This window comes from Nematolebias whitei, chromosome 5, assembly GCF_014905685.2.
Source record: "Nematolebias whitei isolate Nwh7 chromosome 5, NemWhi1, whole genome shotgun sequence".
Lineage (NCBI taxonomy): Eukaryota > Metazoa > Chordata > Actinopteri > Cyprinodontiformes > Rivulidae > Nematolebias > Nematolebias whitei.
This window is the reverse complement of record NC_056502.1, coordinates 5,928,098-5,941,258: the sequence shown is the minus strand read 5'-3', so window position 1 is coordinate 5,941,258 and position 13,161 is coordinate 5,928,098. Positions and strand designations below refer to the sequence as shown.

The 13,161-nt window shown below is 41.9% G+C and overlaps 1 protein-coding gene across 1 annotated transcript in view; it reads left to right on the top strand.

The window, feature by feature from the left end:
• The window catches only part of gabbr1a (gamma-aminobutyric acid (GABA) B receptor, 1a), a 109,134-nt gene that overhangs the window by 90,537 nt on the left and 5,436 nt on the right, over positions 1-13,161 (top strand). Inside the window, exons 18-21 of the mRNA XM_037676099.1 lie at positions 2,493-2,609; positions 6,324-6,434; positions 9,050-9,143; positions 11,458-11,585. Of these exons, the coding sequence (XP_037532027.1) occupies positions 2,493-2,609; positions 6,324-6,434; positions 9,050-9,143; positions 11,458-11,585 (450 nt within the window). The remainder of the gene's footprint in view (positions 1-2,492; positions 2,610-6,323; positions 6,435-9,049; positions 9,144-11,457; positions 11,586-13,161) is intronic.

Genomic DNA, 13,161 nt, shown 5'->3' with positions numbered 1-13,161 from the left:
TATATATTTTATTACCTTCCAGTTTTCTCTTCTTTCAGCTAGATGTTTATTCTCAGACGATTATATAAATGTTGAATGTGTTTTGCATCATTTTATCCAAGTTGCTTCAAATTCACTTTGAAATATTTGAGGTCTTTTGACAGTTTAGAGCCTAAATTAGACGTTTTTTTGAGTTAGTTTAATAATCCAACGCTTCCTTCCTGATAAAATCAGCCATCCCATCAGCTGTTTTTTTTAATCATCTACACATAAAACTACGAAACTTCTTACCCTGATAGTTTTTTTAAAGTATTTTGATACTCAGCCGTGACTTTTGATGTGCCAGAATAATGCAGGCGACGATATCCCAGCTCTAATGAGGAGTGGGAGCGTGTCGGTGTCGCCCATGTCGAGTCTTTGTGTTACAGAGGCGAGAAGGAAAATTTCCATTTCTGTCGGTTTCCTGCTCTTTGTCCCTGTCCGGTTATTTTCTCTCCTGCTTTGTTCTGCCTCTCACCTTCTGCCCTGATTTGTTTCTTCTCTCTCTGCTCCAGAAATCTCTTCATCTTCTCAAAATCACACTTTCAGTCTGCTGCTATCACACGAATTCCTGCGTTTCTTCTTCATCATCCTCCCCCCGTTAACCCTGTTCTACTCCATATATCTGTCTGTTTATCCACTCATCATTATCTGACAGTATCTACCTGTTTGTGGGAAAATTCCCACCATTTTCAGCCATTTTGGTGATTACGTTGCCAGGTAGTCACAGGTGTGTAAACCGTTAATCAGTAATGGATGGATGGATGGAAGAACTGTTACTGCCTACAACAACCTATAAAATGTTCCCTAAAACCTTATTAATTGATCTCAATGCCTCTTAAGTAAATATAAAGTGGTATTTAGTAATTCTAACAAACTAGTTAAGGTGTCTAAACCTAACCACAAAACGGTGTTCTCTGAATATAACTGTCTTTTTAGCGCCTTAAAGTAATTATAAAATGGTGTTGTATAAATATAATCAAAATGTTTCAATGTCTAAACCCAACCAAGTATGTTTAGTGTATAAAATAAATTGAGACATGAATCGATTGTTTTTAGTGCCCAAAACGAACCAATTCAAGTAGTTTTAGCAGTATAACCACAAAATCCAGTTGGCTGAATAACATCTAAGTTTTAGACACTAAAACTAACAATGAAGTAGTGTTGTCTACATCGAACAAAGTAGTTAAAGTTCCTAAATCTAATCACAAAACAGCGTTGCCCAAATATAACTAGAAAGCAGTGTTGTCTAAACTTAACCATATAGTTTTAGCACCTAAAATAAACATGCTGCCTAAACCTAATCAATTAGATTTAGTGTCTAAAACCAACCCCTAAATGGTGCTTAAATATAACCAAGAAGGTTTTGGGTTTTAACCACAAAGTGTTATTACCTGAACCTTAAGTGAATTTGAAATGTGAAATAAATATTTTACTGTCAGGTCTTGTATTTTAAGGCCGTTCCACAACAAATGGGTATTTTTAAACATTTGTCATGGAGACAAAGAGTCCGATGCATTTCAATCTGCGTTACGAGTAAAGATGAAGCCATCGAGCACTTTGCAGTTTCCCAGGTTACGCCACATTTCTCTCACAGTATCAACTGACATTTAAAAAAAAAAAAAAGCTTCCTAGAACAAAACCACCGCTGTCTATGTTTCGTGCCTTCTCTGGAAGCAGAAATATTAAGTTTGTCAGCTTTGTCCCGATTCACAACACGTTGGTTCCCTGAAGGTAGAACGAGCATCCAAATGCTACCCTCTCCATCTTCACGTCTCTCTCTTCAGATAAAATCTTACCTCCTTTGCTTCTGCTGCTCTAAATCGCCTGACCTGCGTAGACCTTGTGCTTCTGCACCTGTTGCACCTCTGCTTTAAATAGATTTGGCTCACCGGAGTCTCGCTCTGAACTGAAGCTGGAATATTGCCTCTCACTTGTAGGTGGTTTTAATAAAAGCGTCTGCTAAATGAGTGAAAATGTGCCGGCAGACGTTTAAGCTACATAGACGGGATTCGTTTAAGATCAAATCAAAACATCTGCCGTCATGCCATCCAGCTTTATGAGGTCGTTGTCTAAAATGGTTTCCAGATCGCAGGTGAATCTCCCATTGAGATGAATCTCTTTTTCAAAGGGATGCTTGGCCAACAGTCATAGTAGAGGACAATTAGCCAAAAAGTGCTCAGCATATGCAGGAAATCCTCCCAAACTGTTGGAACTCGACCAGATGACGCCCTCAGAAAGATGGTAGCAAAGGAAGCAACTGCAACATGCAAATGATGCTGCACATCTTTGCTGCTTATATCTTCAAGTGGTCTAAATAGATTCTTGAGCACTTGTTGCCAAGTAAACTGAATTATTTATACATGTATCCAAACATTTCCTCCATTTTCCTCCCACTTCAGAAAACTCGACTGCGTCTCTGATGAAAGCGGCTGCAAAATGAAAACCGTTTTTCTTGCGTCTGTCTCCTGTAGTTCCGCCTGTGGCTCCTCGGTCTCGGCTTCAGCTTGGCATACGGCAGCATGTTCACCAAGATCTGGTGGGTCCACACCCTCTTCACCAAGAAGGACGAGAAGAAGGAGAGGAAGAAGGTAGGCATGAGAAACGATGGAAAACAAGGATTAATGTGCTATAAATAAGATTTAAATGAAGGCTTTGTAGTCGTCCAACTGGGGTAGAAGGTCATTTACTGAGCCCTAACTGGTAGTGCTTCTCAATTATTTTCTGTTACGCCCCACTATTTGAGAAGGACTGGGTTAACCAGTGGTGACCAACACACAAACATTATTAAACCTGGGGAGTATTTTGCTGATTTTGGACCTCCCAGTTTTTGTAACTTGTGCTGGAAAAACAAAAGAGCAGCAGGTAAAACGGTGAATGTGGGTTCATTTCTACAGTACGACTAACAATCCCCAGCTAGGAGCATTTCTTTTTATCTTCAAAAACTGCCTCCAAGTAAAGCAGATGTTGGGAATGTTTTAAATACTTCCTCTACACTCTTTGAGCGCCTTTTCTGCTTCGTAGCAACGTTTTCTCAGTCGCAACAACTCGTGTTCTTGAAAAAGACTACAGTAAGTGTAGTTCATCTCAATTATCTGTATAAAAGGCGGCTCTGTGACGCTGAAGTTGCGACTTACCAGCTCAGTTTCCAGTCCTTGATTATCATCCAAGCGTAATGCAAATGCTAACGGTATCTTCTACTTCTTGATTAGAAATCAGCGTGGAGAAGCTACATCTAGTGTGGACGGATGAATCGCTCTCATCGTTTTCATCTTCTGAACAAACTGAGCTAAAATGTTAAAATCGTTCTTGCACGTAACAAAAGTTGGACTCTTCCAGACCTTGTCAGCTTTAAGTTGAGGTAAGAACCAGACTGCAGGAACAGCCAACTCCTGAGTAAGTGATCCACACAGGGTTAACAGTCAGCCACATTCAAAATGGCCGCCAACAGGTAAACGACTTTGTCTAACTCGGTCAATTTTACAAAAAGAAAACTGATATTCAGTGTCAGAGTCATCGTAGCTTATAAACCTGGAGCTAAATGATCGCCCTGATTTTAAATCTTTGTCAGTAAATACAGGAGTCAACTCTTTTGTCTGTTAGTAAAATATCTCATAGAACACAGGATGAACTTTATTACAACTTTCAGAACGTCATCGTTGTTGCATCTGAATCAAGAACTGATGAACGTTAGAAAACAACCGATAAAGTAGCTATTTCAGCTCATTTCATATGAGCAAAACTTTGGTGTGGTAGTAGCTGAGAGTAATCAAGAACCCATACTTTGGTTACTGCACATTGTGCAACATCTTTGACATTAACTGTTGGAGTCAACACTGTTAGCAAAATATTTCATAAACAAGCTTTTTAATGAAACTCCTAAAAACTAATCATTAAATGCACCTGTACAAATTGCAGATTTTAAGATGGCTGCCACAGCTATTGGATCCTATTCAATTCAGTTTATTTATTTAGCACCAAGTCACAACAGAAGTCGTCTCAGGACACTGAACAGAAACATTTATATATAAAAATAATAATTTAACATTATTTATCTGAGGAGCTGCTTTGAATTTAACTCCATCACAGAACTCTCATCTTGAGCAAGCATGAAGGCGACTGTGGGAAGGAAAAACTCCCTTGTGAGGAAGAAACCTTTAGCAGAACCAGGCTCAGAACAAACGGCCATCTTGTTCGACCAGCTGGGTTTGGTAGGAACAGATACACAATGGCAGGTCAAGAATCACATGTTAATATAGAAATAATATCAAATGAAAACTATTCAATTTTAACAATTCATTTAAGGAAACGAGGTCAATTTGTCCTCTAGTACACTAAGTCTATAGCAGCATAAAAAGCTGACCCTAACTATAGGATTTATCAAAAAGGAAAGTTTTAAAACTGGACCATGTGTCAGTCTCATGGACAGAAACTGGAAGTTGGTTCCACAAGAGAGGAGCCTGAGAACTGGAAGATCTTCCTCCCATTCTACTTTGGGAAACTATAGGGACTGCAAGTAAGCCTGCAGTCTGAGAGCGAAGTGCTCTGTTAGGAAAATATGGAACAATAAGATCTGTAATATAAGATGGAGCTAGGTTGTTGAGGGCTTTGTAGGTTAGAAGTAAGATTTTGAATTCCATTCTGGATTTGACATTACTTAACATGTAAGGCAGCGGGCAATATCCTTTCCTTTAAACAATGCCATATCGAAGCAACGAAGAAAAAAGAAAATAAATGAAGATAAATTTAAACAATACTATGTATACGGTATTAGCTGTGGTATCTAACTTTATAATGCTAGCAGCTAAAACGGTGGATATTAAGTAGTTAATGTTGGAACGTTAGTTTTTTCTTTAATCCGCCCCTGCCCCCTGGGATTTATAAAGTATCTATCTACCTACCTGCCCACCTGTCCATCCCTCCCTCGCACATGCTAACTGTTAGCACTGGGATGCTAACTTCGTGCTGATAAGATGTGCAGTTCAACGACCTGTTAGTGTAGGCATGATAATTTTCAGCCAAGGCAGCAGACGGTCACCACCAATCACTCAGCTATCAGGTAATTATTTGCCAGATCAGGTTTCTTCAGAAAAGTAGCCTCCAGTTAGAAGGATGTAAAACCAGCGCTGCCTCCTCTGCTGTCACAATATTTTGTCCCATTTTCTGCGGCGCAGAGGGATAAGCCTCGCAGCAGAAACCAACGGCAGGAGGAGCGAGCTTCTCAGCATGTGTGGCGTCAGCTGATTAAAGCTCTGCAGAAAACTTTCCAGGCTTCCTCGTAGCATAAACGTCCAGGCTTAGGGGGTAAAAGCTACACACGCACATTAAAAAGGCAGATTTATGGATGCAGATGGCGTCGGCTCCAACGTCATAAGAGAGTATTGTTTTTTTTCTACCTCTATTTATTTTTGTGTGCCTCCTCTCAGAGATCCTGCAGCCAGAGATACTCTCATCCTGCGATGGCTGTGGGAATTTCTAAGACCTAATCAGAAGAATAAGAGATTAAAGCATCTATGGAATATTTATGAATATGGATGAGCATTAAAGTTCCGTGCAGAAATCCGACCTTCGGGGGGTTTATTATTGGAGCTGGAGCACATCGAATCGGGTTGACTTTCAGCTCTCCTTGTGTCCACAGAAGGGCAATTTGCCAGAGAGCTCAGTGTGTAAAGAAACGCTCACAAACGGAGGCGAGAATGGCCGCCTTTCAAATCATTCTTCCCAACAAGCGGCGCCCAGGACTGTGTAATGTGTTTGCGTCTTTATTTTATTCCTCGGTTATTGTCGTCGCACGCTTGAATGGCCGTGGCAGAGGTGCCGTAAAGAGCCAGCAGGGCTGAATTAAAAGAACTAAAGGAGAGCAGAGACAACCGGAGATACTCGGGTTCTGCTGCTTGTTTTCGGTCACGGCTGCGCTGCTTCCATTACAGCCGGGGTAAAGAATACCAGAGCCGACACTTTGGACACCGGCCACACAAACACGGTGTCATCGCAGCGCGTTCAGACGATGATTTCAGGTGGCAGAGCAAATACAGCCACTGCAGCTTTCTGTGTGTCGCCTGCAGACGCACACACGGACCGCCGCTGCTCCTGAAATACACTCAGACGCGCACACGGATAAGACACGCACACCGAGGAAGGCAATTTGTGCCCAGTCATCCAGAAATCACAAGGACGCCTGTCGCGTTATTTGTCCGGGTAGTTTGTCTTTGTTTGCAGAGCGGCTCGTGATGCCCTTGGAATGTGATGACCGTTGTTTGTGGTTGTGTTTGTGTTTGTGCCCCCCACCCCCCCTCTCTGCACAGCAACCTTTGGAGCCATGGAAACTCTACGCAACAGTTGGAGTGCTGCTGGCCATCGACTTCCTGTCACTCATGATCTGGCAGATCGTGGATCCTCTGCACATTACAGTCGAGGTAGCGTCCCCGAGATAAATGAGATAATTTTGCGGTCGGGCGCCGTCGTTGGTCTCCAAGTAACGAAACGTTGAGCCGAGACCGAAAAACAAAAATGTTCTTTCATTCTGATTCGTCTCAGATTCAAAGGGCAGGTTTGAAAACGAGGAATAAGATGATAAGAGGTGAACGACGGCTCTGTGTTTGTGTATTTTTAGACAAACTGCATTAATTTACAGTCGTGGAGAGAAAGAAGTTCACCCTCCTTCACTTGTAGAGTTGGAACACAAACGATACGTTTTTTTAAAAATGATTCAAATCTAAGTTCAGGTGCAGAAAACTGATTTCACTGTGTCCTTATTTATGAAACAAACCAAAATATAATAATTGGAAAACTGCAGCTTCCACTGGATTTAAGAGTCATGGAGGATTTTTCTGGTTTGACCTCGATTTGGGGAACTGGAAATACCCTCAGTCCAGCTGTGCATGTTGAGCAAGACAACTTGGAAAATAAGTCAGGTACCGACTTCTAATTTGGTGTGTGTCTGCATCTAGGAGTAAGAAAGGTCCCTGTTAAAAACTGGGTTGCTACATCAAAATCCAAGATGGCTGCCATCATATATGTGTAAACCGGCCTCCTCAAAGGGATGAGGTGGACAAAGATTAATCTATGGGGGCCACCGTTGGCCACCCACTGGCTCCACCACTGCACTCACTTCATCTGAAGGAACCACATAACTTCTGGACCAGAACCAGACCATAGGCCATATACCCAGAATGCCCTTCAGCAAACAGCTCCAGCTATGAGCACGGTGGTGGAGGCTGATGGTTTGGGCTCCTGTCAGTCACTGAGTGGACCAGAACTCTTCTGGAGACCAAAGGGTTCTGGAGTCCAACAGCTGAGGCTTGGACCAAACTGGGTCCAACAGAACCATGATCTCAAACACAGCAGCTGATCCACAACAGAATGCATCAAAAATAACAGAATGAAGGTGCTGCAGAGGTCCAGTCAGAGTCCAGAACCTGAGCCTGAGCCTGAACCCGAATCTGACTGGACCACTGCGGTGGACCTCAGAGAGCTGAGCACAACTCTCCATGATGGAAAGAAGATTGGGCCAGAACTCCTCCAGAACCATGAGAGACAAACAGAAAGCCACTGAGGGTTCTGCTACTGTTGGAGGTTCTGGATCAGAACTGGAACCAGTTTCTGTAAATATGACTCAGTAGAATCTGTTGGTGTTTCTGTTTGATTTGAATCAGAATAATCTTCTAACCTGATAACGAGCAGATATGTTCTCTTTTAACTCTCTAAAACTAATTGTTTTGTCCATTTATTAAAATAAAAACCATAAAATTGTTGTTTTAGCTGCTCTTGTTGTCGTTTTAGCTGCTGTTGTTGTCTTGTCATTGTTTTAGCTGCTCTTGATGTCTTGTTGTTGTTGTTTTAGCTGCTCATGTTGTCTTGTTGTTGTTTTTGCTGCTCATGTTGTCTTGCTGTTTTAGCTGCTCTTGTTGTCTTGTTGTTTTAGCTGCTCGTGTTGTCTTGTTGTTTTAGCTACTCTTGTTGTCTTGTTGTTCTTTTAGCTGCTCATGTTGTCTTGTTGTTCTTTTAGCTGCTCATGTTGTCTTGTTTTAGCTGCTCATGTTGTCTTGTTTTAGCTGCTCATGTTGTCTTGTTGTTTTAGCTGCTCTTGTTGTCGTTGTTTTAACTGCTGTTGTTGTCTTGTTGTTTTAGCTGCTCTTGTTGTCTTGTTGTTGTTTTAGCTGCTCTTGTTGTCTTGTTGTTTTAGCTGCTCATGTTGTCTTGTTGTTTTAGCTGCTCATGTTGTCTTGTTGTTGTTTTAGCTGCTCATGTTGTCTTGTTGTTTTAGCTGCTCTTGTTGTCGTTGTTTTAGCCGCTCTTGATGAGCTTTTCTATCCTCTCTCTGAAGCTAACGTCGTGGTGTGGACGTCCCCCGGAACATTTGATCTCGTAGCAGCTTCTGGTAAAATGCTGATTCTGTAGAAGTTCAGCGTGATCCTCCAAACAGGCGTGACTTTCTGAGAGGAATGACAATTAATCACCAATAGTCTGAACCCGGGACACCTGCCGCAGGTGTTGGTGCAGCCATGTTCACAGCTGCAGGAACAAAACTCCATAAAATGCGTCATTTATTCTGATGGTTTTTGGGATTTTGATGCGTTAAATTAACTGTTTTCACGATTTTCTTCTGTTTTCCTGTTTGAAAACGGGAGCAAACGTCATATTTCCTGTTTTATCCTGAAAGGAAACAGAATTCACAAAATAACTCCACAATGTACGGAAGGACTCGGTCGGGCCCTCTCAGTGAAAAGTTCATTTTTATAAGAAACTCTGCGCCTGAACGAGTTAAACCTTGGTCAGAACTTGTAGAAAGTTTTCAAATCTCTTGTTTCATCTTCAATGGAGGCTTCATGTGCTTTTAATTCTGCGGTTCGTCTGCTTGGGACCTGTGCGCTCAGGGGGGTCAGCCCTGCAGGCGTGGGGCTCGTGCTGACTCTGCAGTTTTACCTCAGAGCTCTGCTGTCTCATCGTTTCCTGTTATCTCACCGTTTTTCTCTCTCCTCTATCTCCTCCATCCTGCACTTTCCTCGCTGTGCGTCCGCCGTGCGAGCAGAAGTTCACCAAGGAGGCTCCGAAAGGAGATCTGGACGTCCTGATTCAGCCTCTGCTGGAGCACTGCAGCTCGGAGAAGATGAACACGTGGCTCGGTATCTGCTCTCCCTTTCCTCTCTTCACTTCCCTCTGCGCTCCATTTTGTGTGTGTTAGTTGGCGCGCAGACGTGCACGTCACAGCCGTTCACTGTGCATTAAACAGGCCTCACATCACAGCCCCCCCCGTCGCCCCCTCACGTTTGATTTCTCCTTTCTCTCAGGATTTTCTCCCTCTTTGCTTCAGCTTGTTGTCAGCCCACACAGCCCCTCTCCGTCACCGTCTGTCTCTGCCGTCTTTCTCAGCTCCTCTGAAAGTAACATGGTGTGAAATTCAAACAATGTGGGTCACAAACTGGGCCAGAACCCCGAAGCATTTCCCTTCTCGGGGAGGAAAGATGGTGTTTAATTTCAGGCCATTTAAAGAAACAACGGACGGTCTGAGCTTAAAATCTGCCACAGCTTCTTTGAATGTTTGAATTATTTTCTGCTTCAGATGGTTTGTCAAACGCTTCGTTTTTCTCTGTAAAGTCAGATTTAATTGTTTGCTACGTGCAGCTATCTTTTAAAATAAAGTTTAAAAGAAAACTTTGTGGAAACTGAACTGACAGATAAAAATATAAAAGTATAACAAGAGGTTGAGCCACGCTAGCAGCCACAGCCGTAGGTTTTACATTTACACGCTGGATAAGACTTAAAAACACAAAATATAAAGTTTTTATTTTTGTTTTTCTTTACATTTTTATTAGTTTCAAAGGTGCTGTTTGCCTTAATCAAAAACAAGTTGTGGTATAAAGTAAGATGGAGTCGCCCTGCCTCTGAGTTAGCAAACAGGTTAGCTCAAAGCTAACCACCTCGTCACCTTTTCTGCATTTCAAGAACAAACGCGGCCAAAACTCACAGACATGAAGAAATAAACAGTTAAAAACGAAGACTTCAACTAAAGTTTTACTTTATTATTCAAAAGTCAGGCGTTGGTAATGCTGGTATGTAACTATTGAACACATAGCTGGTTAGCATGTTTACTAATATTTGTGACTTAGCAGGCTAAAGCTAAACCCCAGCCACAAATGATGACATATTCCCATCACTTTGTTAAATTAGGATGTGAGTAGTGATACTAGAAAAATATTTAGTCAATTAAGTACTTTTTTTTTCCAAATAACAAGTGCACAAAACTAAAAGTGATTCTAATAAATCACGTAGCATCTTGGATGCTATGCACATTAGCCCATTCCCACTTCAGTCATGTTGCATGGCAGGGGTCTGCAACTTACGGCTCTAGAGCCACGTTCGGCTCTTTGGTTCCTCCACAGCTGCTTTTTCAAGCTTTGACTAAAACTAACATAAAACTGAAGTTTATTGGTTGTTATACAAACAACAAAAAAGTACTAGTTTTAGCTGTTTTCATGTCATTTCTTTGGCAAATACTCACTTTAGCTTTTTGCTTTATTTCTATACTTTATTATTTTTTCCCACAATAAAAAAATAAATAAATAGGTCTGCATAGCTTGTATTTTGTTTTGTTTTTGAATTTAAAAAACTTTCCCCACCTCTTTACAAGAATCTGGTCTTTTCATTTGTCTTCAATTGTAATAATATTAATAAATGTTAAAAATCATTATATATTTTTAGCTTTAAAATGTCACCCCTACTGGCCACAAAAGTCTCCTCCAGCAAGCTTAAAGTGGCCCATGAGCCACCAGTTGATAATGGTTGTTGCAGGTTGTTGCGGCTCTGGACACGTTGAATTTCGTGCATGAAGGTGTAAAAATGGCTCTTTTCATCATAAAGGTTCTGCTGTATGGAGATGCTGTGTCAAGTAAAGGCCTTCATCTTTTGTTAAAATATTTGTAAAAATTAGTCTATTTTTGTTGGCTTCTTTGTCAATATAAATGTATTTTAATGAACATTAGAAAAATGTAGACATACCAGAATTAGCCAAAAGTCTAATTTTCATCTGTTGTGCTTGGGCAGGTGTAGTCAGTCACCCCAAGAACAAAACACTACCGTTATTTACATCATCATCAGCTGACAATGAGGTCACGGAGCTGTTTTCTGAAAATAAAGTGGTCGTGACGCTGAAATAACGCAGCAAAAAGTTCAACTTTGGGGTTAAAAAGGGGCGAATTAATATAGATTTAAAATAAAGCAGCTGCACCAAACTGAATGTTTCCTTTTATGGGACTTTTTCCAGACAACTAGAATTAAAATACATAAAATCTTGCTTTATTTTGTGTTGGCGTTAACGCTGAACTTGGTCTAAACGTTACTGACAGCAGAGGTCACCTTGTGTCTGTCTGAGAATATGTCTGGGTTTTGTGGGTTTTAGTTCTTTGTGGCATCTCTCACTCTTTTCCCCTCTTCCTTTAGGCGTGGTTTACGGCTACAAGGGTCTGCTGCTGCTGCTGGGCATTTTTCTGGCTTACGAGACGAAATCTGTCTCCACCGAGAAGATCAATGACCATCGAGCCGTGGGGATGGCCATTTACAACGTAGCTGTGAGTCCAAAGAGAAACTCCATCACACCTAAAACTCTTGTCTGGGGTTGCTGCACGGCTGCTTTCTCTGCAGTCCATAGCACACTGAATAACAATAAAGCAGAAAAAAGTACGTTTTTATGGCTCCGCAGCACTAAATGACCAGAGTATATCTGTTAGGGTGGGGTTCATCAATGCCAGGGTGTCCATGATTACTATCCAAGGGCCACTCTGCAGCTCATTCCAGTAGAGAACATTAACTTGAGCAGTTGCGAGGACTCAGAAGCTCATTATCAGGCGGGAGAGTTATAGTTAGTTATAACTCCAGCCTCCCGCTGCGCCTCTGCGGTGCATTTTCTGTATTTGTGTGCATAATTGCCAACGCATTAAACCACATTTTGACAAACTAAGAAACCGATGCGGCTTTAATGATCTCTGGAACAATACAAGAAGCAGAAACCAGCATAAATTTAAGATATTAAAGCGTCTCTAACAATGTGCTGTGATGCATTTTATTATTTTAGGCGAAAGCACAGCCCCGGGTACATTTCTGTCCAAATCAGAGTACAACTAAGTCAAACTGCTTTATCGTGCCGCAATAACGCGTTTATCTCGGCGCACGTTTAAGGCAAATCGATGAACACAACTTTGTATTGTGCTGCAGTGTCCTGCTGCTCCGGCACACCTGCGTGCTGCACTCCACCATAATTTATGGGGACAAATGTGCACAGTCTGGCTGCGTAATGTGCGAGGACGCATGAGTTTAGTTTGTTCCTCGGCAGGGAGACGGCTAAATGTGCAGCCATTTGGCCTCTGGGGAACGGCGGTAAACGCAGCGGTCTTTGGTAAACATTTCTTCACGGCTGCTGAAACCAAGTGAATCATCCTAAATGGAGGCACCCAGGATGCGCTTCACGCTGAAACAGAGTCATTATGTTCTCCGCCGCCACTTTAGAGAAACATTCACCGCCGGTTCCTGACACTGTTGACACCGGGACACTTTGAATGGAACGCAGAAAAAAAACGTGGTTTCTGTCACGCCGGGTGAGTTTTCATGTTTGATGGACGCCGGTAATTTCTGCTGGTTTATTCGGATTTTACTCTAACAACAGGGTTCCTGCGCCGTCTTATAAAGAGTGCGGCTTGTTTTTAGCGTTTTTCTGAACAGAAGAAAATTAATTTTGTTTTCTACAAGACAAAAACCTTGAATTTGAAGGTTTGAATGCCTCAAAGGATAAAAAAAACCCTTTGAATTTGTCGAAATAAATTGCGCCAAAAGTTGCGTTTAGTGTTTGTTTTTACACAGGAAGTAGTTTTTGTTAACATTCTGAAATGTTTTATGATCCTGTGCTGAGTCGGAGATGGACAACATTTCCTGCAGGCGTCAGCGTTTTTCTGTCTGAAGTTTATTTTGTCGTGTTTTTCTGTTTTCGTTGTGTTTGGTTTGTTTCTGTGCCGTCAGCTTGCCCCGCCTGGTTACACCTGTTCCCTGATTCATTAGTCCCAGTTCTTATTGTCCCAGCTGCAGCCTCTTTTCCCATCAGTCCCAGTCCTTATTGTCCCAGCTGCAGCCTCTTTTCCCATCAGTCCCAGTCCT